The sequence below is a fragment of the Poeciliopsis prolifica genome, unplaced genomic scaffold, assembly GCF_027474105.1.
Source record: "Poeciliopsis prolifica strain line A6 unplaced genomic scaffold, Auburn_PproV2 SCAFFOLD057, whole genome shotgun sequence".
Classification (NCBI taxonomy): Eukaryota; Metazoa; Chordata; class Actinopteri; order Cyprinodontiformes; family Poeciliidae; genus Poeciliopsis; species Poeciliopsis prolifica.
The window spans coordinates 481,074-508,248 of record NW_026562432.1 but is presented as its reverse complement, the minus strand read 5'-3'; the positions used below and the strand labels follow the sequence as shown (position 1 = coordinate 508,248).

The window sequence follows — 27,175 nt, the reverse complement described above, 5'->3', positions numbered from 1 at the left end:
TGCTACTGTAATTCCACAGAGTCTCAAACAGTCAGTCCAGCATGAATATTTAGTTTTTCAGGTCGGTGTGTGATCCTATTCTTCCAGCTGAATTTCCTTCCAGAAGAGGGCACACACTTACAGCTTACACCAAGGAGGTTCCTTTTTACACAGGAACAGATTAGCTTCATTTAAATATTTTAAGCCCTTTAAATGCTCCCTTTTAATAACCAAGAATACAAAGAATACCCAAGCTTCTTTTTATTTGCAGCCTTTGCTACCAAAAACTGGGAAGAATGAAGTCTGCCTCGCAGGACGCTGACCAAACTGCAGAGGCTTCAAACAAAGCCTCTGCTTTGTTTATCTTTTGCTGACAAACTGGATTTTCTAGGTGGGGTGAATAACAGTCCAGAACAGCAGAGAAAATGATTGAACTGCTGAGAACATGATTTAAGGAGACAGGGAAGAACATGGTGAGAGCACAGAGAACAAGTGTTGGAGATGTCAAAGAAAAGGATGATAAAATCACTCAGAACCTTGTGGAGTCTTTGGTAATCTGTCATTTTTAGCTAAGTTGCTATCTTCCTCTTGAGTCGGTTCGATTGGAAACCAAAGTTGCAATATTTGCTGCATTTTCAGCTGCTGCGGTTTGCTTTCACACTGCACTGTCAAATGATCCAGACCCTCTGAAAAGCCACCACACCCTCCTTACCTGTGGTGGCGCTGTAACCGAGAACTAAAACGTCCAAACGAGACACACAGGGCGACTTCCTTCTTCACGAAACGTAAACATAAACATAGACGTAGTGGCGTCAGATTTTAGCCCTAAACTGAAACATGTACCAGGATTTCTCTTTCGTCTCTGGTTTTTCTCCCACTAGTGCATGGGCTTGTGTGTTTTGGTTGAGTTTACCCAGAATGCCCTGCGGTATAGTCCGGCTTCCTGCTAGTTTTATCATTCTCTGATGCAGTGTTTTATTTTCATTGCCGAGTTATCCTTCCTTGTTTGCGATTTCATGCTTTGGCTTGATAGACGTTATTAAAAATATAATTTTAATGGAACAGCTTCAGTGTTTATGATTGTGTGTGGGGTGACTCACTTATGAAGCAGAGCTAGGGTAATTATTTGAGATTGATCATTAGTTATTTTCCCTTATTTCTCCAAGGATAAACACATAAGTAATGGGGAAAAGAAAGAGGAGCTCAGAGGTAATAATAAGTAAGATAGTCAATTCCTACTGACTTATAACAGAAATGAATCTCAGATTTTTGTCTACCTGATTGGAGTATCTCATGCTGACGTTGCGCTGGTCTTGCCGTGGGACGTATCGGTGGATGGGGTCGATGTCTTTAGGGCTGATCAGCTCATCCGCTGGAAAGTTAAGAAACACACGTGCAGAAACAAAAGATTATGAAAGCCGTTGAAAGATTCATAGAAAGGAAAAAAAAAACACGACTGATCAATAACTGTTCTTTGCATTCAACTTTAGTGTAATGATAGATTTAAAGAATCTTAAAATCATAACTACATGACAAACAGTTGTTATGTTAACAATTTAAGAAACGCACCCAGCAGCTTAGCAATGTTGTACATGGCCTGACCCCAGAGGAACATCTTGCCATCACGGCCAGAGTTGCTAGGGAAACGCTTCTGGCTTCCATGTTTGTTCTGCTCCGCCTCCACAAAGTCGGCCGGTACATAGTAGTACTTAGGGATCACAGCGTGGCCTGTCAAAAAAAAAAAAAAAAAAAAAAAAACGATAAAAATAATAAAGCAGAGTTTACATAGAGCACACCAGGTCTGGATCTGTGTCTCTGAGTAAAACGCGTCCAAATCAATGCAGCACAGAGAATGAAGCAACAACTCGAGCACAAAGGAGTCACTTATAAACCAGTTGTGTACTTGAGAGAACTTTAGAGAAACTGATTCATGTCTTAGTTGGTAAAGATACAGACATGGACTAGTGAAGAAGGTTCTGCATTAAAAATAACAGTAATCTTTTTTATTAGAAATATTTTAGTGAGGAAAAATGATGAATTGGACAGCACCACTATTCACTCTATTTTAATTAGAGTGACATTGATCTTCCCTTTGGGATAGATAAAGTATTTTTCAGTCTGATTTTTGTGCTGAACCCTAAACTGAAACATGTACCAGGACTCTTTCTCTTTGCTGAATGGACCTCCCTACCAGTGAGACTCAACATGTTCCAGAGCTGCTTCAACTCTGAGCTCAGCCCTTTTCCACACCACTTTCCAGGTGACTAAATGATATTTAAAGCTTTAAACATCTCACAGAGGACTGCTTATGGTACACAAATGGAAAACACAAATTCAAACTGCAGCTGACTGGTTAAGATCAAAGCATATCAAAGTATTAGAACAGCTTGGTTCACATCTAAACCCAATTCAGAATCTATGGCTCAAGCTGAACATGTTTATTGGCAGGAATGAGACCGAGCTGAACGTTTCAGCATGTAGATGTGTAAAGCTCTCCCTGAAACACTCTCAGCTGTTAGAGCTGTGAAATGTGCCTCCACCAAATATTGATTCAGGGAGGCTGGAAGTAAAGGTAAAACATATTTGTAAACCTTTTATTTATAAATAAAAATAAAGTGCAAACAGTTTATTAGGCTTCATCCTTTTACTGATGTACAAATAGTGTGGCTCTGATATGTACAAAATAAAATAGTTAAAGTGGAATGAATGATTTTGCATTTTGCTGTCGTTTCTGGAGCTGAAGATGAACAAAAATGTATTTTAGGAAAATAAAGGAAGCACAGACATCCCGATAGGAAACATGAGCTGCCTTCCTAAATGTGCTCTGAACAACAAGCAAGCCAGGAAGAACATTAAAATGTAAGGGTGCAGATTTGACCCAATGTCCTGCCTCCTGTGTGATCCCCCCCCCATGCCACTCCAGATTATCTTCAAAGTGCGACGCCAGCTGAGAATCTCCTGCTGTAAGTCAGTTCTGACCTGATTCTCAAAATATTCACCGGCGTGAAACGGTTTTCATGTCAGAAACTGTGACCGAACAAACACACGCATCCCGACGCTAACTTACAGCAGGAACTCTGTTTGTCATCTTTGATGCATTATATATTTACTGCTTTATGCGGCGTAAGTAGCCGCACTCACAGCGCAGGGCGGCATGTTTATGCTTTAGCAAATCAAATTAAAGTCAATGGATTCTTCTGACAGCAGCAATCACATTTGTTTTTGTTTTTTTTTGTTCCCTCATTAACATCAATGGTGAAACAAAAGAAAAACCTTTTCGATTCACCTCCGAAGGTCAGACATTTAACTTTAGGAGTCGGTGCTAATTTATACAGAACAAGTACAAAGACTCTATGGTGGCAAATAATGTCTCAGACCATCATCCTGTCTAACTATAATTATTCCCAGTCTCTTCTGGATGGACCAGAGGAAACGCCAAGCTGCTGACCTTCCTATTATGCAACCGTCTCCCCTCAATATAATGGCTGCAGTGAAGGTGAAAAGATGCATATTTATGTCATGTTTTTCTCATGTTAAAAATGATAAGATTTTACATGAAAAACAAAAGAAAAAGGCAGAAATCAACCGCTACTGGACGTGACAACTCACCCTCGAACGACTGGAAGATGATGGGCTCCAGGAGGTCCTGGTACTCCTTCACCTGTGCCTTATTTCCTCTGAACACACCTTAAAGAGACAGAGACACATTTTGGACTGGAGGGTGAGGGCACACGCTCTGGGCCGAGCTCTATGTCCCTCAATGCTGGTAGCTATGAGGCACATGTTTAATCCCACAGCTGAGTGTTTGTACGACTGTTTGTGACTGAGTTGGTCCTCACAACATGAACGATACGTTTATGCACACTCCCATTGTGTCTGTGTTATCGTTTTGAGAAGACAAACACCCAGTTTCCATCTTTTTTTTTTGGAGTTAGGACAACACAGGAAGTTTTAACTAATACTGAGATGTTGAATGGTTTTGTGCAGATATGTGAATCTGTTGAGTGTCTGAGTTAAACTCTTGCTCCAGCCATCGACTACGATGGATTTGACTAGACCGTAAAGAAGCAAACCGCTGTACTTTAACTATAACAGCTTTGTAGAGCAGCTGTGTCCACACATTTTGCCACATGAGCTGCAAAAACTTGATTTTTAACCCTTTAACTGTCACCTTTAAAACATTTAGATGTTATCTGAGGGGTCATGAGACAGTTGAGGGGTTTCAATTAAAAAAAAGAACCTAATTTTATTGTTTTTGCTTGTTTTTATAGTTGTATGCTCAGCAAAAAACTAAACAAGGATTATTATGGAAGAAACAAATTGGTTTAGTTTTTCTAGGAAATGGGTTTGTAATTCCAGCAAGATTTGAAATACACACACGTTTAACTTTTATTCATTGTTTGTTTTTTTTTTGTTTTTTTTTACATATTTGTTGAAATTATCACTATGACGTAACAGTCTGAGATGGATAATCTGTGAATAAAGAAAAACAAATTGCCTGTCTACCTTCTCCCAGTGCTAACTAACAACAACCAATCACGCCCACAGACTTTGGACACCCCTGGTGTAGAGCCTTAATGCGACATGGATACAGAATGAGTATGACTCTCTGTTTTGGGGGGAAAAAAAGCAAAACGTAAACGTCTTCATTACCTCTTTTGTCATGTTGTTTTAAGAATCAATTGTATTTTTTATTTTTTTTATGTCTCTTCAAAATAAACCAAAATGTAATTTTCTTTCAAAAACACTACAAGCAGGTTTTTCCTCTCTCGTCCCATTGAGGCATCATGGCAGCAGCGGCGAAGAGAGCGAGGCTTACCGTCAATCATCATGTAGATGAAAAACATGGGAAACTCGCATTCAATTCCATCAAAGAGCTGCAGAAACACACAGAGAGAAGGAATTAGATTGCTTTCTTGTTTTACAAAGCATCCAGCTTGAACTGAAAGCAGTAAAGCTTCTTAATATGAAACGGCAGGGAGCAAAGAAACACACAGAAAACATTCTTTAATGCTCTCCAAGATTTCTTTTTGTTTGTATTATTGTCCTTTTAGGCAGATCTGTTGATGGAAAAGTGAAGATTTGTCACTTAAAAAACAGCAATACACCTACATTATATACATTTGCTACTATCCCTGAGTTTGATTGCTTCCTTGCTGTGACGGTATGAAGAGGATCAAGAAGGCTGCTGTGTTATATGGACACATGCAGCATTTTGATGATGGAATCAGAGATACAGGTCAATAATAACACAAAACAAAATCAAAACAAAAGAACACAAAAACAATTTCACACCCTGGAAACGTGGAGCTATAAATAAAAAACTTGATAAATGACCAATCGCATACTTTTAATTAAGGCTTTTGATTTAATTAAACTCGGGCACGTCAGGGGCAACCTCTGCACTGATTTGCTGCCATCTTAATGCAACAAAGCCTGGAGGGAGAGCATGTGGCAGTGGAACGATCCTTTAGCATAAAACCACGACTCCACGGCTCGACGGCCAGGCGTTCTGCTGCGGGCACGCCCAATACAGCCGTCACAGTTACAACATCACACACATTACTGAAAATCCGTCCTGGAGATAATCATGATAGCACATGCATTCCAACGCCTGGATTAAAAACAAGTCAAACTGATAGAACTAGGGGTGAAGATTTATGATCTCCCTGTGCGTGGGTGAGTTCTCTCCGGGTACTCTGGCTTCCTCCCACAGTCCAAAAACATGACTGTCAGGTTAACTGGTCTCTTTGAATTCTCCTGAAGTGTGAGTGAGTGTGTGTGTGCACGGTTGTCTGTCCTGTCTGTCTCTGTGTTGCCCTGCGACAGACTGGCGACCTGTCCAGGGTGACACTGCCTCTTGCCCGGAATGTTAGCTGGAGATGGGCACCAGAACCTCCCGACCCCACTAGGTGTAAGAAAATGGATGGATGGATTTCAGCAACAAGGCAGTTCAAAGTGCTTTGCATCATAAAATCTAAATTCAGCCAACAATTGTGAAAACCAGCAACAGGCATCACATTTTGTCAAGTCCCACTGATAAAATAATCAACAAACATCAAACATGTTGGTCAATATTCCTTTTTTTATGGGTCAAAGGAAACTCTAAGCACTTGGGTTTTTAGTCTTCATTCAAAGGAACTCAGTGTTTCGGCTGTTTTGCAGTTTTCTAGAAGTTTGTTCTGGATTTGATGTGCAGGGAATCTGAATGCTCCTTTTTCCGTGTTTTGGTTTAAAATCACAAAAACCAAAAAACCAAAAAAATGATTCTGGTAATAACATAACACCTAAAATTGCATTAAATAAAACTCCAACTGTAATAAGATCAAAAACAATAATCATTATTTAGTTAGTACAGCCTGCAGACAGGTATGTTCATGCGTGCATTTCTTGTAACCGTCATTTGTCCTGATTATCTCTGCACGCCTGTCTCTGTCAATCCTCTCCACACCGATGGAAGATAACAGAGATTAGATCTTAATGCAGAAACAAACGCCTAATGGAGCAGACACGCGCCGACGCCGTCACCACCACTCCACGGATACCTCTGTCTGAGCGTGCTTCTTTAAACGCTCTGTGTCTTCAAGCTGCCATTATGCAGATCTGCCGCACCTCAAACTGCTTTTGCAGCGACAGAGGGAGGAGAAATGAGGGGAAAATGATAGACAGGAAAATGCATAACGTGCAGAAGCAGGGGAGGCTGGTTAGCGGCGGTGGGGCAAGGCAGCCGCTCAACAAGGCCGGTGCTTTTTCGCCCTTTCAGGCTGTAAACACGCAGCGTTCCCTCGTGATTTGTGCTTGAGCAGCCTGACTGATTGGTAAAACTGTCTGTCACCGAGGCAGCTGCTGCTCTCAGTGAGCAGACAGGAAGCGCAGGCGTCTGCCCCCGCCGTGAATTCTCTCTAAACGCCGACAACAACAGCTTCAATCGATGTCCTCTGCAGGGACACCTGGTCTACCTGCGAACCCTCGCCCTCCTGACCGTCTTCACTCCCACAAGCAGCTATACCATGTCACCGTCTTCTTACTGTGGACGCCTACAGGGTCAGGAAATCTAATCCACAGCAAACACCTCCACCTCCTAGGAGGACAGCTAGTTGATTATTTGTACTACAAAGTCACTCTGCGGTAATATTTCCAGACCTTCCACTAAAAAAACTCCAACGTTTCTGACCTAAATGAAGCCATGTATATATATATATATATAAGTATATACACTACTACTCTAGATGAAGAGGACACAGCAGATTGTGTGTGTACATATGGAACATTTTGTGTGTTTTCCCGTCTGAATGAAGGTGTGAAGGAGCCTGAAGAACTGTTGGATAATTCGGAGCCTCAGAGTCTTTTTATCCTATTAGCTGCAGGATTAAATGCAGCTAATTGCAAAGTGGTTCAGACTCCCCGCCTCATGAGTGCCCATTCTGGCAAATCAAGGGAGCGCCTTCATCCTCTGACTTTTTTTTTTTTTTTTTTGTTAATCACTGTGCTGTTGTGTTGCGGTTTGGCTCTGGCTTGCAGTCAAGAGCCACCAAAAAACGTAAAGTCTTTTCTCAGAGCTTCTGACGGTTTCAGAAACGTATGCTTACATACTGTTAGTTTGTTCGTTAAGACTCAAAGGAGACTTGTGCTATGAATTCAAATGTTCAAATTATGGCTGATAGAGGAAACCAACACGCGTTGGGAGCTAGCTGGGTGTGTTTGGTGCGTTTCTGTTTCTTGCAAAGCTGCAGGTTTCCACCAGGGGGCGTGGCTGAGCCGGATGCTCCAGCACACCTGCTCCTAATCAGCCCACCAGCAGGAGCTGAAGAGCAGCTGGCTGCCGGTTTCTGATTCGATGCCTCTGTGTCAGCTCATGTGGCGCCTCTAACCCTCTGAGTAATTCCTCGTTGTTGGCTCAACTCTGACCTCGTTCCTCATGCCTGTTCCTACGGTCACCGCCCGAGATCCCTCCTGGATCTGATCTTCCAGAATTTACTCAACCTGTCTGCTCTTGAATCCTCCGCCGTCAGCTTCTCTCTGGATTCAAACAATCCTATTCTACCAGTAAGATTGTTTCCTGAATCTCACCTGGAGACATTCGTCCTACTGCTCTGCTCCTGGAGTTAACCTCCCCCTCCCCACCTGTTAAATCGGGGTGTAACTATATATTGATATATTTAAATTAAATGATTGATGACATGATTCACGATGCTAATTTATATCATCAAGTTTAGGACGTCCTTTATTTTGAAAAGTTTAACTTTTATTTCAATGTCTGTTGGAACTTGGAGAGAAAATTACTTTAAATGTTTTTGTGAGTTGAAATGAATGTAAATGACTGTGTTAGACGGGCAGAATGTATCGCAGATTTGTGAATTATATTGAATCAAAATCATATGCCACACTTTCTGCCAGCAAATATTTGTCATTTAAACAAATCAATATATTGTGATAAAGCAGGTAATTTACTCCCTACCATTAAATAGTGAGGTACGCACTATTTACCTCACTGTACCTCACACCAATATGTTTTTAAAAAAATGATTTTGAAAATATATTGATCTGTTTTTAAAATCCACAAAAGAAAAATCAACTGGAAAAGCTTATAACTTAGAAAATATGGAAACATGACAACTGACAACACACTGCGTTCCATTAACCATAAAATTGCACAAATTGGAATTATAAAAATAAATGTGCTTGATGGAAACAAAACAATAAAAAAAAAGAAACTTGCATTTTTTGATCAAAATGTTTTGCACTAAGCTGAAGTAATTTTTCGACATTTGTATATTTTGGAAACACAATAGCAACTTCAGGGTCCACTGGGTTCATTTAACATGAACAGGAATCCCACCTGGAGTCCCAACACTCACCTTCATCTCAGCAGGCTTGTAGTAGCGGCGGTTCTTGTCTTCGTTCGCCGTGCGGTAGCCGTCGCGCAGGAAACGCTTGAAGCCATATTTGCCTCGCAGCTTCCGGACGATCTTGTCGAGCGTCTGGCTGTAGAGAGCGTCGTCATCGACTGCAAAGGCCGGGTAGCTGATGGTCGGGAGCAAAGCGGCGTCTGTGTTCTGTCAGGGAGACGAAACAGCAAATCGCTGACAGAGTCTCAACTTAACACAGCACCAAAAGTAGGGATGTGACTGATTACTTTAGTTACCGATGGATGACTCCATCTATTATCTTGACAATTAATCTGATTCTGTAGTCTGCTATGTAACCCTTGAGCTTAATTTATAAAAACAGATTCAAAGTGCAAATATGTAAGTTAATTTCTTTTTCAAATAAGAAAACGTTTTTTGTGTGTGTGATAAAATAACTAATATTCCTTTAGTGAATGCTTGATCATTTGCAGCAAAGGATCCATCAGCAGCTAAAAATAATACTTCTAACATCAAAATATGAAAAGCTTAGTCGCAACACCGACACATGACAGAGCTGATCTGTTGATTATTGCTGAATTATCAGATCATTAACTGGATATGAAAAGGTCCTTAATAGGAAATTTTGAGATTTTTCATTGTTTATTTTTGCAGAATTTGAACTAAGTGAAACTAAAACTATGGTACTTGATAAATTTTTTTTAAAAAAGACAATAGTAATATTAATAATATTCATTAAAAATGTACATAATATTTGTTGTCAAGTTTTGGCTTTTGCTCTGACTATACTGTTGTTTCAGCAATTGGTCTTTTATAAGTGAGTAAAGTCCAGTTAACATTAATCTATTATTAATTTAGTTGATTATTTCGATAGTTGATTCAATGCAGTGTATCTAAATGTTTCAGCTCTCATAAGTCAGCACCAATAAAGGCTGAAAATATTTCTGTGTAATTTTCTTCCAGATGGAGCCGTATCTGACTGAACTGTGACAGAACCACTCATTAGCTATAAACAATGCTGTTCCAATTAAGAAGCCGATATAGTCATAGACGGCGTATTGACCAGAAAAAAAAAAAAAACAGCCATCATTCACATAGAGCAATCAGAAACATTTTCACTTCGTCAATCAGACATGAGTTTCCGAAAATAAAGCTCCTGCATTTTCTTAATGAATAGACTCGGCTGCCTGGACAATGAGTTTCCTCAGAGCTGCGGTGAGTTCATTCAATAGGCGGCTAAACGAGTGCGTCTCCCTCCAGGTCTGTTTGATGCTCCTTTGTATTGGATTCTCTCTCAATTTGCGCTGATCTTTGCAGGAACAAAGGCTGGGGCAGAGGCATTTAGCCCCGGCCCTTTTATCTGACATCTCATTACAACTCCAGTGTGCATATTGACAAGGCAAACCGCTTGGCTACAGTCGCTCGACAAAAGAGCAGAGCAGAACCTCGTACGGGCGACCGAACATTGAAATTGGATCTTTTGACGCACAACAAGCAGCACCAATATGGTATTAGTATCTTTATCTTGACATAATCCCGCACTGTTGCTACCCTTACACTTCGTCCTCCCCCTTAATGTCAGCCTAACATGGCTGAAACAGCCCTCTGATCCTCTAATTACATTCATTTGATTCCTCAAATACTGACGGGTGGCTTTCCTGCCGACACATTCAGCAGGCACGCTCTCTCACACACGCACCAATACGTACAGATGTGATCACTTAAGTGTCTGTAAGAGGTGGAGAGAAAGAAAGGGAACAATTTTACGCCTACTTTATCTTCCTGATTCCATTTCATTTCCCCCCATATTTTCTGTGAGGCCACCTCTCACTTTCGCCAAATCTTTCTGAACGCTGAACAATCAGCAACAAAGGTGGCGTAATGATCGACTACAAGGAAGAAACGCGGCTCTAAATTGAAATTTAGAATTGACACGGGGTGTGGGTTTGTCTGATGTGTGCGATTAGCCTTTGACGTGTGCACGTGTGTGTGTGAGTGTGTACGTGGGTGTGTGTGTGTCTGTGTGTGTGTGCGCGTGTGTGGCAGGCTACAGTTTGGGAGAGAATAAGAATAAAACTCCTGGTAGGCGAAAACGGTGGGACGGCTGTCTTAAAATGAGAAAATGCAGATATGGCTTTTCACAGGGAATCACTCCACAATATTACTAAAACTGTTACATGAAAGTAGATCAATGAGAGTATCAAAACTTAATGCATCTGAAAACATGATTACATGTAGGTAATACATGTAGTTTAGTCATACAAATCACACATCATGTGACGGGTTTCCTACAAAGTGAATTGACAAATTGGTATGTTTTTCCAACTAAAAAGATGTAAGTGTCCCTTTTATCGCAATAGCATCCCAGAATATTATGATAAAACTTTAAGTTTAAATTCGCCCCACCACTACATGCACCTTTTACCCTGACAAGGTGAGAATCGGGCATTAGCACGGCAGCAGATGTGGTGTAAAAATGTATATTTATCTTCGATATTAATGGAAACAATACAAAAAGCAATCAGTTTGGTGTAACTTTTGTTTTCTGCATTAGTGAACCAACTTTTCATGTTTTCTTCCCTTGCAAACACACAATCTGCAGAAGGAGGGAAAAGAAGGTCGAGTTAAATCCTAGAAGAACCCTCCTGTAGTCAGCACTCAGTCTTCCTGCTGCTAATGCTAAATTAATTATCATTCAGCAGGATGTTTTTGGAGTCGTCAGCAGAGTCAACTCTGTTTAGCTCACTACCAGCTAGTCGCAAGCCAAGTGTCTGCCTCTGCTCTGCGTGGCTGTTGTAATATTAATTATACGAGGCAAGTTATTATGATTATCTGCATTTTGTCAAAAGCATAAGAAGAAGTGAAACTTGTTTGTTAATCGGAGCTGGTTGGAACCGACATGGTGAGAGATGAACCGGAGGAAGAAAGCAGGCAGCTGGATTTGTTCATGTAAATATAAAGCAGTTAACGGACATTTTTGTCAACAGTAGAAACATTACCCTCTACATGGTGCTGGTGTTTCACAGGTAAATATACACGCCTTTACTAAAGGGTGGGGTTTATGTAAAATTGACTTTTTTTTTTGTTTTATCTCATGTCACATCATTTCTGTATCAAAAACATATCTGGAGTTTTGCCATATATGCTCGAGAAATCCTTTTATAGCCATTTGGCTACAGCTTAACACCATCATACCGCATATTTTTCTGAAGCTCCATCCTGAAGCTTCAGCTCCCAGTCCACCTCACAGAGAACCCAAGTCCACTCCAGCTCCTACAGACTAGTGGCAGCAGCAATTGACAAACACCTGGAGGAACCGCGCGTCTGCTGAGCTCTTCATACGAACAACAATGCTCCTGAAAACGGCTGTAAATGGCATTATGGAAAGGCACTGCTGTAATGAAGGGGGAGTGTCCAAAGGGTAGGAGGTTCTTAAAGAGGCAGAGGCCCAATTTTACAACTTTGATACAAACTTACATTTCTTTTGCTATGACTCCAATGGTATTGACTAAGAAGAAACAAAAATCTGACTTTTTGAATATTTTAAAATACCTTTCACCAGTGCTTCTCAATTATTTTCCGTTACGCCCCCCCTAGCAAGAAGAAAACTATTCGCGCCCCCACTCCCCACCGTGACTATCCATCTCTGCATAACATTTTTTCCTTATTAACATTTTTTTCGCTGAAAAAACTCTAGCGGCTTATCGGCGTGATTGGGATGTAACGTATTTAAGTGACGCGCTAATTTATTTGGCTTCATGCTGTCCGCTGCGAGCATTTTTAGACACAGCAAACACACCGGTCTTTCCTCTTCTCCAACTGTAGTCACAGTGAAGCCAAGCGCTAAATACGCTTCGTCGTATTTCCTCTTCTTAGCTTTCGGTTGACTTTCTGTTGTCTCATTATCTTTGTCTCTCTCCACTTTTCTTTTCATCCCTGTGAAAAACTTTTTCATGTTGGGGTTGTTGAATAACGGAGGCCATAGACAGAACGCAGTCGGAGCTTTTTGTTGACTTAACACTGCTAACCAAGGCAAACCTGTTGTCTTGTAAGTCATAAAATGTTGCACTGTCGCAAACGTGACAGAAGTAACAATGAGAGCGCCACTGCCGCCTACTGTGCGCAATTACACTTTATACTAGTTTGGCCAAAAAAAAGCCTGTTACCCAGGATCACACGCCCCCCCAGGTATCGCACCGCGCCCCCCAAAGGGGGCCCGGGCACTGCACTTCACTAAACTATGATGATGCTAACTGAGGACTATGTGTTGTGATTATTGTGCACAAATTTATCAGATTGTTGCATTCCTATTTACATTACATTATGTGCTATTGTTACGATGAAGGAGCAGAACACCAAGCAGACCTTCAAATCTTCACAAGAAAATTTGGGGTGCACTGTAATGAAATTTGAGCTGACGTCGATATTTGATGTCAACTTTGCTTTTTTTATTGCTTTTTTTCCTCATGTCCATCAAATTGTGTGACATGAGTGAAGGTCTGAGTGGTTCTCGGCTGTGATTGGACACTGAGGGGTTCGTGGGCTGACTCACATGTGAGCGAGACTCTCTGGGCAGCAGGGAGGACAGGGTCTGTCGGTTCCTGTTGTGGGCGTCCAGATCCACAAATATCACAGACCAGGAGCAGCCCTGCAGCGGGGTGCAAGAAAAAAAAGCAAAAAAACAAAAAATGAAAATGAAAAAACAGCAGTTACTTAGGGACTGTTCATGCTTCACAGGTAAAGTGGCAGCTAATAGTTTTCCAGTCTGAATGCGCACAAACATTCACTCTTGGCAAGTCATCCATCATTTATCTGAGAGAAGAAAGAAAGAAAAAAAATAAATAAATAAATGAAACCACTTGGCTTTAAAGCCCTCAACGTCTCACCTCATGCCTCCACACATCAAAAACACGGCGTTTTCCCTGCAAAGCCGGGAGGATATTTCTGGCTTGCATACTTGTTTGAAGTTGAACGTGGGAGTGTTTGAACAGCGCAGGACTGATAGTTATTTTATCACTTCAAAAATCCTCACAGGGAGAAGAAGTGCAACAACCACGTCGGCTGTTCATCCGCTGCACTTAAATATGTTTTTTTTTTTTTAAGTGATCAAACCTTTCCGGCTCCAGTCCGCTTCATCAGCTGTGCTCACATAAAAGCAACCAAGTCACCCCTGCAACCTGCTAAGCAGTTTTTAATGCAAGTCTTATGCATAATGTATGAATATTGCTAGAATCGGTTTTTCTTCCCCCAAACAGGTCTGGGCTTTTAGTCAAATCAGCAATCTTTCCTTTAGCAATCTGCAGAGCGCAGAGCGCTGCTGGACAGAAACGGAGGCAGCTGAGCGACATGCCAGTGAAAAATAAAAGCGGCATAAAGCTGAACAGAATTATATACATCTGTAGAAGTATCAATGAACGCATTCAGACCTGAAAAGGCAGCTTAATATACGTGACTGGGATTAGACAGGCAGCAGAGATGTGAACCAGTATGCACTTCCATCAATACAAGGTTCTAATATTATTCTTCTTAAGAAATCAATCTAATCTTTCAATCAATTTTATAGAACTAACTTCCATTTTATTCTTTTTCTTTTTGACTTAAGTTTGTAAGATACAAAAAGCAATTTAATCAGAATCTCACTGGAAACTAAAAGAAAGAGAAATGATAAAAAAAAAAAGAAGCTAGTGAATCAAAACAGAAAACAGTGGGAAAAGACACATGAGGGTCGTATTAGATTGACTGCACAAATATAAGCGGTTTGTTTTTGGAGCATCAATATGTCAGATTGTGATACGAGAAAAAACCTCAATCGGTCTGCAGGATAAACATAACATGTGGTAGATAAACGCCACGTTCAAAAGGCTTTTGTTCATATTTGTATGCAAATGAGAAAACAACATGTGTTTTTGTTGCTATGCCAGCTTAATTTCAAACCTGAGGCATTTAAAAAAACACACGCTTAAAAATCTCATTTCCACTAAAATGCAGACACTAATGAAGTTGAACATTTCTGACCACAGAACAAAATGAACAGAAAACCTGATCTGTAAAATACATTAAATATTTTACAGTTTTTCCCCAATATGGCCATAAAATTAGGAAAAGTATAAAGTGAAGCACTACTGATTAAATTGCCTGCTCTTTATTGATTAATCAAAATTAAATGGAATTGAAAAAACTTGGCTTATTGCAGCAAATATGATAAAATGGTGGTTAATCATAGTAATTGTGATTAAAGTTGGTGGTTGGGCCATGGGCAGTCATTCATCCAGTGACCTGCCGTGTTTTTGAGTTTAAAATTGTTTAAGATTAACAGGAAATATGAAAATATCACTTGATAATTGTGTGTTATTGGAAGATTCATATATAAATACCAACTAAAAAGGCAAACATTTAAGAAAAACTGAAATGAATGAACAATGCCAAGCCTTATAGTAGACCTGCAGAGCTTCTAATTAAACAGATAAATGCTTTTAATGATCAATAATATAAACTATTATAATTTGGATCAGTTTTTGTAAATCTTGAACAAAATTGTTTTTCATTTTTGTAACAGAAAATGTTATATAATGTCAATATAAAACGGAGGTAAACAGTAAATATAAAAAGAAATATTCACGATTTGAAAGATCTCAATGGATAATCTAATATAAAACATGCTGGCACTGCTGAGATGGACGACAAATAATAAGAAGGGGTGTTTAAATGGATTCAAGGAGCCGTAAATGTGCCTTCAAAGCTGATGATATTAGTTTTATCTTTCCAGTTTAGTTTGTCTGGAGCAGAAAAGCTGCTGGTCGGAGGCGGGGGTGGTCGGTGGAGGAAAACTATAAACTCCCTGGACCTGGAAGCAGAGTGTCCATTGAGCCGGCATAAAGGCTAAATGCGATACACAAGCACACGGTCTGGAGTCAGCGATAAGTGCGATAGCGGAGTGTGGTTTGTAATAAATGTTCCGCTTTGAGGCGCTGGGGGAGTTTGGTTTGGTTTGGACAGCTGAGAGTCAGCTGGGAAATCAAGATTGATAAGGGTCATTAATAAGAAAGAGGAAAGCTGGTGCACAAGCATTCCCACATAGGAGTAGCAGACTTGAGGAAACACACACTCACACACACATCTACAGATGCCCTGCGCAGCATGGATCATAAAGCTGACACGTCAGTAAATCCATTCAACAAGCTCAGCTTGAAAACAGAACCCATTTTGAGTCGAGAGTTGCTGATAAGACTTTGCCTGCTTTCTGGTTTCTTGTAAGGTGCAACCTGCCAATTCCAAGTCTGGTTAAATCTGATTTTTTTCCCCCTCCATTTTAAAAAATGTAACTCCAACCAAAAGCTGGAGGCTCTTTGATAGGAGCAGAACTCTGGACGTATGGAGGTCAGTCCAACATCACCAATAGTTATGCACTAAAGCAAATGTCTGACTTTTAAAGGATTTTTACAAACTCAAGACACAGTTCAGTGAAGTATGCACTGTCCGTTGAAAGCAATAAATGATGCCACTTCTTGATTTTGATACATTTAACTGATTTTACATGGTGTTAGACTGACATGACACTGTCATAAACATGACAACCTCTGTCATGAACATGAAGAAGTCTTTATGAATGTTTATTACGGCGGTCATTCAGTAAATGACACTTTTATTCCAAAATTGTACTAAAAGTTGCATCTAAAGTCTATTAAAATTGCAAACTTTACATTCTTCGATAAATAATATCATTTTTAATGCAAAGTTGTTCTAAAACCTCCATTAAAAGTGTAATTATTTGCTGAATGACACTTCATGACAACAGCCATAAGCATTCATAAAGACTCCTTTATGTTTATGACAATATTATACCAGTCTTATGCACAACCCTCCAAAAAAAGTGTTACTGTGTTGATTGATTCATTTATTCATTTCATTTCACACAATTGGAAAAAGTTAAATGCAAAACAAGAAAACAAAACAAAGGGTACAAAAACCAATAGGTAGAGGAAGAAAACGTATTCTTACTACAGCTTTTTAATAATGTATAACAATAGTTTATAATTAGAAGAATATATTGTTTACTTGTTTGACAATTCAGTTTACATTAACTGCTAGTGAAACATGTCATAGCTCAGCTTCACTCCTCCATCCCACCTGTTTATAACCGAGTCTGGATTTTAGGTTACGAGTACATAGTCATATACAGTTTATGTTGTAAAGTTTATTTTACTTATCTGGCCCCAAATTTATGGAGAATTCATGGAACTCATCATTTCCACCTGAAAAATCTATACACTAGGTATTGTATCAGTTTTTCCCAACTACACTCTTTAGTACATTCCACATACCTTTGTCATCTTTATTATTTTTTCCCTAATAATTTTGTATTATAATAGTCCTTCTCATTATATTAGTTCAACTATTTTTGTATTTTTACTATCTCCGTTTTCTTCTATTTTTTTTTTTTAACAAATTGTCTACATAGATTGTTCTTTTTCTGACAGGCATTTAGCAGCCATTGACCTGTCAGTCATCGATCAGTGCCAATCAAGGCAAAATTGACCGATTCTGTTTTCTGGTTGACGGATCGGTCCAAAAACCGTCTCTTTTTCGCAGCAGTTCAAAAAGGAGACAGAAACCAGGAGCTTTGTAGTGAAATCAGGAGCTTTGCAGCGAAACCTGCAGCGACGCATAATGATCTTAGGAACTCTCTAAACTTCTGAGGGATTTAATGTCCAGATAAGCTAATCCTGGGTGCCATCCAATTGTTGACAAGAACGAGAGGGAAAAAATATCTTCACTTCTAATCCATTGACAGGTCTAATGAATGGCTCTGTTTTTCTGTCTTACAAAGCAAAAAAAAAAAAAAAAAGAAAAAAGTGCACTAATGGATTTAGCGAAAGAGCGGGAGAGGGAGCCAAACTGCGGCCATCGATCACAGTGTGTGTGCAAACACAAAGTATCTGCTGAAACGGACCCGGCGTTCAGACAGAGCCCCGTCTTGAATTCAGAAGTAGTGCATTTCATTTTTATTCAGTCAGGAAAAAAAATATGTGCATGAGGTGAAGTTCAAATACCTGATTTCCAAACAGGTTGAATCCATTGATGGCCTCCAGAGCAGCTTTAGCGAGACCCACGGAGCTGGAATGAGAAGAGACACCGAATATTAACCACACTGAAGATTATTAGCTGAAACAATAACCTTTATATTGCAGTATTTAATACTGAAATATTGTTTCTGTCTGTGAATTATCCCATTGGCTTTCAGAAAACTCAAATCATGATCTTACAGATCTGGCAGGACTTCATAAAGCTGGAGGCTCTTGATGCTGCAGTCTGGTGTAAATAATGCCTCTCTTCAGAAAGAAAAAAAAAATAAAACTGAAAATCATAAATAAAGATGTAGGAGTGGATTTCACAGTGACTGACCGCTGTGATTGCAATGCAGATAAAAAGCAAATCCATTTCACTGCTGCGTCTCCATTTCTACCCAGTGGAGATTGGCACCAGAAAGAAAATTAGATGGGAGACCTGGAGGAAAAGTGAAGACGACTTCTGATGTCACTGCAAATGCTTCACCCAAGCAGTGAAAGCAAAACATTACAGGTGGGATAAATTGAAAGTCAAAACTTTCTTTAAACAAAGAAAGTTTAAAAATCCTATTCAAATAGTTTTTCAGGATCATTTAAAGTGACAGTCAATGCTGTGTAAACCATCATAGGGTGTTTTCTCACCTGATAGTCCGGTCGACATGGTTTGATTGGATTTTCACTGCATTGTGTCAAACAAATCAAATAACTCAGAGCAACCTGTTCACTCCACCGTCTGTGGTGGTGCTGCACCAACAACCGCTGAAGGAAGCAGCACAAAAACATTTGAAGAAGACACTGAGCACATCTTCCTCCTTCACAAAATGTGAATAAAATTGAAGTGGCGTCAGACTTTAGGGATTGTAGGATTTCTCTTGCAAGTGACAAATGCGAGCTTGTTTTGGTTGCATTCACCCAGAACCCTAACCCTGTATTCTCCACTTCCTGCTTGTGGCGCGGTCTCCGGTCCGCTCGGCATTCGGAAATGAATTGGAACCGCGCCAGAGTTCCCCTCAACTGAACCGAAACCTTGGTGTTCAGGTGGAACATAATTTGTGTTTTTCATCCGCACCAGAGCTCGGTCACACTTTCACACCTCGAAAAACAAACCGGACTTTCAACACAAAAAACTGGAGTTGATTTAATACCACCACGGAAAAACATCTCCTTCTGCTCAGATTAGCTCCACATTGTCTTACTACAGCAAAACAAAACCTCAAATCCTTTTGAATTCTGCTTCCAGAGAGCCGAAATGCTGACAAGCTCATATACTCAAAGTTTGTTAAGAAAAAAACAAAAAAAACCAACATGCTTCATTTTGGAAAGGGCAAGCCACCAACTTTCCCAGCGAGAACTTTCTTGGCTTATTACAAGTTGGTGGAAGTTTTACTGGGGAACAGAACTGCCTGCTGCAGCTTTCAGAACATAAGATAAAAGCTGAGCCATCGTCTTCACAGAGCAACACAAATATAATCGGCTCAAAAATGGCTCACATTTAAAGAAACACAGCCATTCACGATGTCTTCAAACACCTCATTCATAGCCGCAGTTCTCATATCATAGCCGCTATAACTGCAGTGCGAAAACATAGATAAAACCAGGATCAGGGTTTATTAGAAAAATGAAAAAAAATTAGAAAGTGCCTTGAGAAACAGTTCACATCTGCTTAACAAAGCCAAGAAAAGCTCTGCTTATACTGCTTTGGTCTGCCAGTAAAACAGCGGAAAAACTACAAATTGTACACCAGAGGAGCAAATTTACACTCTATAATCAGTTTCATACTTTGAAACTTGAAATATAATTTATCAATACTTTACAGAATAAATATATACACAAATACTAAAGCTAGAGGTGAAACTCGTCATCTATTCTGACATATTGAGGAATGTGCATTGTCGGTCTAAAGGTGAGGAAATGAAGGGAATTGTGACGCATTCCCATTCCGAATAGAACTTGTGCATTGGGATCAATGGTGTGGAATTTGTTCTGTTGGGTTTAGGTGAGATATGTTAATGTCCTTGTCGATTTTTAATGCTTAATGATCAACTGACTGTCTAAAAAATTTATGTTAGTTCTCTTAGTGCCGTACGCACGGCACTGTGAGAGCCATGAGTGGCAGCCTAGCTTATCTGCTAATCATCCTGTGAATGCTACACTTTCATATTCATACAAAGGCAATGCCCTGACAGTAACTTTCCTATGGCACTGAAGGAACAGGCAGATGCTGAACAGTGTGCGTCAGATTACATCTGACTCATTAAAACCTGAAACAATGCTGGTGGGATTAGACATGCTTCTTTCAGTCAAATTTATCTTCAATCTTAAATCTATTTAATAGATCGGATGTGACGATAAAATGTCCTCCAGAGGCAAACGTTAGTCAATTGTTGTGTACAAATAAATCCTCTCCCCAATGCAAACAGGATTTCTAGCTCATTTCTATTTGACCCACAAGCAGAGCGAAAAGGACTTCTCGGTTACACAGGTCTAGTGTACATAAAACTGCTTTAAAACAAGTCACTGTTTCCCATTCACACACAGCATATGAATTGCTTTCACACGACTACATGGAGAAACTCGCTCGCTAATTGTGAAAATCAAGAGCGTAGCAACAAGAAGCACAAGACACATTGAATTAGTTATCTCCCCTGCAGGATATCTTGGCAAGCTGCTGCCAATAGTGGTGGATTGTCAGAGGGGAAGAAGAAGAAAAAACATGCTTCCAGGAGATAAGCCATGGCAGAAATTGAGGATCTTTATCAAGGCGCTGATAGAGGAGAGGGATTCCAACTCGACCTTGGATGATAAGTTAGTTAGACGCAGGTAACAAAAGCTCCCTGCAGCGGGTCAGAACAGAGCTGCTGCTGCTCAGATATGTGGGCTTCACAACCAGCGTTGGGATTGTTGAACTCTTACTGTGCAGTTTTTCTTGATGGAGATTAGTTGCCTATTACACATTGGTTGAAACTGTCACTATGTCATGACAATACGAGACAGTCTATAAAAATTAATAAATAAAATAAATAAATAAATCAAGGTCCTTGGTTTTCTTTGGTGTTAAATAAAAAGAACCAGTCAGAACCAGGAGGCGGGTCTTAGTGCTGTCAATGACTGTGTGGCGTCGTTTCCGCTTCCTCTCTCTGTTGTCACGCTGCAGACAGCACAGCCTGTCATAAATGCTAACGCTAGGTAGGTAGATAAACAGTTTTCTTGTAATGGTAAATTATTTTTCCACCATTAGCACATTCACATAAGGATGATTGACAGCACTAAGCCCCTCCTCTCTGTAGTTATTATTGTGCATTAACATCAACCTTTCAATGGGAAATTATCTGCCTGGCTATTATCTCCTGTATTTAGCCTAGCTTATCTGATGATCATACTGTTCATGAATACATTTATTAAAAATGACTCATTTGTATAGAATAAACCTGCAAAGTGGATTAGAAGGAAAGGATGCTCGTTTTATGTAGCATCTTCACAGCCAGTTTCAGCTTAAAACCTGGGATGCCGTTTCTACAAATGCTGGGAAACTTGATGGCAACAGACGCACTGCATGATATCTGCATGAGGGATGGAGAACAGGCGTAAAACACATCAAAAGTCATTTCAGATTCAGCTCCATTCCTCATCATAGCTGTAAACAGTCATGTTGAGAAGCAGCAGCAACTTTTATTTCTACATCAAGCTGTGGTGCATGAAGGCAGCTGGATCAATCGCAGATGAAGGGGGGTGGGACTAAAGTTCAGGAATCACTTAGAGTACTTATGTTTAGTTTGGTACTTAAAAAAATAATAATTATATATATATATATATATATAGATAATAGATAGATAGATAGATAGATAGATAGATAGATAGATAGATAGATAGATAGATAGATAGATAGATAGATAGATATAGATAGATAGATAGATAAATAGATAGATAGATAGATAGATAGATAGATAGATAGATAGATAGATAGATAGATAGATAGATAGATAGATAGATAGATAGATAGATAGATAGATAGATAGATAGATAGATATATTGATATAGATATAAATAAATAAATAAGCTTGGATTTTTATTTTGATTTCAAATGACTCAAAACATCAAATGACTCAAAACAGAAGTATAATCAGGATTTTCCAGATTTATTGGAGCAAACATTGGGTAATAAGAGTTTTTTTTTAATTTCCTGAGTGGTGTAACACAGTAAGTATTACACCACTATTTGTGCTATTTGTAAAAGCACAGCCATGCGTGATTTTACAGCTTATTAGTAGAGGTGAGCAATACTGCATATCTTAAAACCTGGGATGATTTCAGGTCCAGTATCACCAATACTGATACTGATATTGATTATTTTTATGTTTGCCATATTATCAAACTTCTGAGCTTAGGCGTTTCTGCGGTCTTTCCATTTAAATATATTCTGTTAAAATCAGGGACGGTATTTATGTGTCTACAAGATACAATATTAACACCAACATGATAAACAGAAAACATACATATGTGTGCATTTTCCCCTCAAAGTACAAAAAATTAGAATTTCAAAAAAAAATTCAAACAAAATATTTTTGAGATAAAGTTGAGAAATGACAATAAAAAACTAAATTCAACAATCTAAAACTTAAGTTTTGATCAGATACTGACACCATCGTGATATTGATATTATTAATATTTTGGATCGCAGAGGAGGCCTCCTCTGCTTTTTCAGACTTCCATAGATTGAGGCCTGGACAGACACACGCTGTATCCATTTTGTTTTCATTCCTTTGCATTTGGTACGTCTGTGATTATTTGTGATGATCATTTTATTCTAATAAATTCCAGAGAAACACGGCTTTGTGTTGGCAAATAATAGTTTGACCGGCACAATAAGAAAAATTATAACAAACCTTTGGTTTAGAAAACAAATATTTGTCCTTGATGTTTCAACATGTTAGAGGATTTAATATTTTTTTTTATTCCAGAACATCTTCACGCGTCTTTTGTTCCGGACTGACTGACCTGGAATGCAGCTCTGTGCTGCCGTTATTGTACTTGCTGCCTCGCTCCCACATGCCGTAGTCGGGCACCCTGTAGGCTCTCTCCACACAGAACACCAGATTCTGGATGAAGGAAACCTGAGAGGCAAAAACAGAAAGGCTTGGGACACAGGGAGCAAACACAGCACATAATCACACACACTTACACACACGCTGAGTGAGCCCGAGCTGGTGGTCGTAAACATGTTCCCAAATGGGAAAAAAAAAAAAAAAAAAAGCAATCGCAGCACATGATTTATGCTGCACCCACACATTGATACAAACACACAGGACACAGAGACACAACAATACACGATTATACAATACCGAATGACCTTCTTTATTGATCTGGGATGAAGGATGTAAGGCTGATTACTAAGGTTACCAGAGAGCAGGAGAAAACTGATTTCTCATCAGCACTCAAGGTTAAACTCTCCCTGCAGCTACAGACAAGGTTTTAACAAATTCATAAAGTGTGCCATTAATATACGTGAAGGTACCCAGAAAAAACAAAACAAAAAAATAAATAAAAACACAGAGCTGACCCTGTCTTACATCACAAAGCTCACTTGTTGCTGTATTTGAATTCATTTTCACCACAAAGTAGGATTTAGAACTCGAAAAGACGCACCGATCAGACTTTTCCTTTTGATACTAATCCAGATCAGTCTGGATATTTATCCTGCAGATCAATAATCGAAAACATTGCCTGATTTTCAAGCTCTTATCAATTTATTGGTGATTTATTGGCTAAACTACAACTGAATGTAGCCTCCGACTTTTCTTGCACGCTTCATGGAACGACACTGCTCCGACCTGTGAGATGTCAAAACCTTGACTTCTAGATGTAAGACTTTCTGGTCTTGCATCATTAAAAAGACCTGAACCCGGCTGTGCTTTCAAGTGTATATGAATGACGGGAGGTTTAATCTGAAATGGCACAGTGAGGAAAAGAAAGAAAGAATGAGTAAAAGAAAAAGATGGAGGGGGGGAAGCCTGCATAGGTTTTAAATAGGCCAGTTTGAGAAGGAGGCCAGCAGGAAGAAGGAGTAAGGTGTTTGCTGCGTCTTTTATTTGGGGTTTTATGACTTGAATGATTAACGAGAGGAACTCTTTAGTATCTTAATGGTATCTTAATGAATGTTACTGCCCACTGGCCAAACAAGCCGCTCCGTCTGGCTGATCCCAGATTACTAATCCTGCTTCTGTTTTGGGACGGAGTTTGTGAACACGGGATACATGTGGAAGGCTAAGTGCTTTCTACTTTTTCCCAAACATTCGCAACTGATGAGCTTTTTTCACATTTGGTAAATCACAATCAGAAATTTTCATCAATTTCCACAAGAAAGAGCAACTCAAAATTAAAGTTTTTAAAATCTGCAACGTGGAGTGGTTTCAGTCCCCCACTCAGACTCAATTATAATCAATAATAGAAGCAATTTCACACCATTATGTAAACCAGGCCTTCTAGGGCATTTCTATATCATCTAGAGATTTAAAATAGATTTTCAATTGGCTTTAGACTTGGACTTTGACTGAACCATTCAAACTCATAAATATATCTTCATCTTATCTAATCCACTGTATCTCTGGATGTATGCTTAGTGTCAATGGATGCGTGTCCCTTCAATTGTCAAACTTTTAAAATGTCACAAACTTTTTTTAAATGTAAACATTAATTTACATTGATGTAAATTGAAAGATATTGTCAGACTCATGATGCTGTTTTTTCATCAACTGTTTTAGGGTGAATCAGAGCCCGATTAAGTCAGATGTTGATGTTACACACAGCGATAATAAACATTATATTGCATATAATGTTATTCCCTCATCAAAATCAGACATGGAGTGTTTCTTTGATTCATTTGTGTTGGTTTGAGATACACTTTATTCTCCCATGGCAACCATTCAGCTGTGGAAAACACATGGATGGACATAGCTCCACCTTAAAGAACAAAGCTCCTCCTCAAAGCCATGGTTTCCAAACTTCTGAGCTTCTGCCTCACAGGGCAGCCCATCACTCAGCTCCTTCAGACTAGCCAGCAGCAATTAGCAAAGTAGAATTGCACATCTGCTGAGCTTCTTCTGCAGGTAAAAACATTGTCAATGGGTTAATAGAGGAGCCATGTTGTGATGACTTCCCAAAGGAGAAGCTTTAGAAAGAGCAGGAGTTTTTAAAGAGAGAGAGGCCCAATTCACTTAAGTACCATTATGAAGTCAAAGTTCTTTCTTTGATATGTATGCAGCATTTTTAAAACAACTGAAGTAAAGATAGTTTATTGATTGTGCCTGGAAAACACAATAATGATTGCTTTATGATGTAAAAATGCGAAACTTTCTCCCTGACCTGTCTGCTGTATTAACCTTTATGATGTACTTTGTTTACTAAGGTTTTCTAACAAAACTCAGCGGCCTTCACAGATTGAAGACATGTGCATTCAATTTAATAATAAGGTGATTTTTGAATGACCTATTTCCACTGAATTTATTAGAGGATACCAGAGGCAGACATAATGCAAATACACATCACATAATGCATTATTTTGCATTGGGCCAATCCAGTTGAACACCAGACTTGTGAAGTGCAAAAAAAGCATAAGAAATGAACATTTTGATGCATGCAAGGCAACATTGCAGCATCATGAGACTGACAATGATATCGGGCAGAAGGTTGATAGTGAATCTTTCCTTCAAGAGTCGTGCGCAGCCTTTCTTTGCAATCGCAAGAAAATGAAAAAAGAAAAAAGAAAACACTGCATTGCAGCTTCCAGGCTCGGCCTAGAGGAAGCCCACAGACTTCACAAGCAGTGACAGCTTACAACAGGCTAATAAATACGGCACTAATGTGATTAGTCTGAATGAAATACATTTCAAACAGCTTTCAGTGGGAGCAGCAATCACAAAAGCCCCTGCTCAGTGGATCTGATGTTTGCTAATACAGAGTTTGGGGCGCCGGCCGCTTCGGTTTGAATTATGCAATTTGGTAAGCGCTGTTTAATCAGGCAGAAAAAGCTGCTGCGCAGCCACGACTGCCCTCATAAACATAAAACATTGCAATGTTAATTTGTTTTGTCAGTGGTAAGAAATGGAGAAAAACGGGAGGTTACCAAGGTGATATGCGAGTGCGTTTGGGCGTCTAAACAAAGTGCAGGCAGCATGCATTAATTGCTCAGCGGAATAATATTTGACCACATTTCTGCTTTCTTCAGATGAGCTCAATTTAGTAAACAAATGGGTTTCTCTACCAGGGGCACAAATTTCACTGTTCTGTAGCAGTAAGTAAAGCTGTGAATGAGCTGGCTGTTAAGCAAACTGAATTAATGATGTTCTTGTTGCTCCTAGAGGCCAAACAATAAAAAAAAAAGAACAAATAAAAAAATAAAAAGGTTCGCTGTGGAAGCCTAACAAGCTACTAGGTCTATTTTTGCTTTATTAAGAGCTCAAGATAAAAATAAAAAATAAAAAAAACATGCTGGACAGATAAATCAATGTACAGGGAGACACAGATTTTCGGTAATAAAAGCACGAATCGCTCAAATAAAATGTGATCGGATCATTTCCCAGGAGGACATTTAGACTTCCATACGGGGATCATCTAAATGTTTTTTTCCTGGTGAAGTTAACGAAGCATTTGAGAGAGACTATAAATGCAAGAAACCTTATGAAAGAGAGATATTGCCCCCTCTGATCTGCTTTTTGTCAGATCTATGGTATCTGCTGAGAGCTTAATTCAAGTAAGCCCAAATTTGGAGACCTACAGTTCCTATCAGATACTTTTAAAGGGGCAGTAACGTGTTATCCAGGCACATTGTGCTGTAAAATAGAACCATCAAGAAACTATGTTAACTACAGTTGCTAAAACAATGCTATCTACATATATCAAATATGACATAAAATACGTTTTACGTTGTAATTTAATGCCTTGAAATTGGGCCTCTGTCTCCTTAAAACCTCCTGTTCTTTCTGAAACTTCAGAAACTTCAGGAAGTCACCACAACAAGGCTCCTCTATTAACCCATTGACAAGCAGCTCGTATAATAAGCTCAGCAGATGTGCAGTTCCACCAGGTGTTTGCTAATTGCTCTGGCTAGTCTAAAGGAGCCGAGTGGGAGAGTCACAGGGAAAATGACAGAAAGTAAAGCCCAACAAAGGTCACGTTTACATAATACTGCCTCTTTAAAATCTCAGAGGGAGGTAATATTTTGTAATTTTTTTTTTTAATTTTGAGAAAGTTGATTTCTAGAAACTAATT

At 39.4% G+C, this 27,175-nt stretch overlaps 1 protein-coding gene across 3 annotated transcripts in view; it reads right to left on the bottom strand.

Moving 5' to 3' along the window:
- The window catches only part of phkb (phosphorylase kinase, beta), a 97,923-nt gene that overhangs the window by 44,620 nt on the left and 26,128 nt on the right, over nucleotides 1-27,175 (bottom strand). For all 3 annotated transcript variants that reach the window (XM_055060070.1, XM_055060069.1, XM_055060068.1), the window contains 8 exons: nucleotides 22,907-23,022; nucleotides 17,897-17,960; nucleotides 13,399-13,494; nucleotides 8,838-9,035; nucleotides 4,799-4,856; nucleotides 3,589-3,666; nucleotides 1,549-1,707; nucleotides 1,257-1,351 (listed from right to left, as the gene is read on the bottom strand). In XM_055060070.1, the coding sequence (XP_054916045.1) occupies nucleotides 1,257-1,351; nucleotides 1,549-1,707; nucleotides 3,589-3,666; nucleotides 4,799-4,856; nucleotides 8,838-9,035; nucleotides 13,399-13,494; nucleotides 17,897-17,960; nucleotides 22,907-23,022 (864 nt within the window). The remainder of the gene's footprint in view (nucleotides 1-1,256; nucleotides 1,352-1,548; nucleotides 1,708-3,588; nucleotides 3,667-4,798; nucleotides 4,857-8,837; nucleotides 9,036-13,398; nucleotides 13,495-17,896; nucleotides 17,961-22,906; nucleotides 23,023-27,175) is intronic.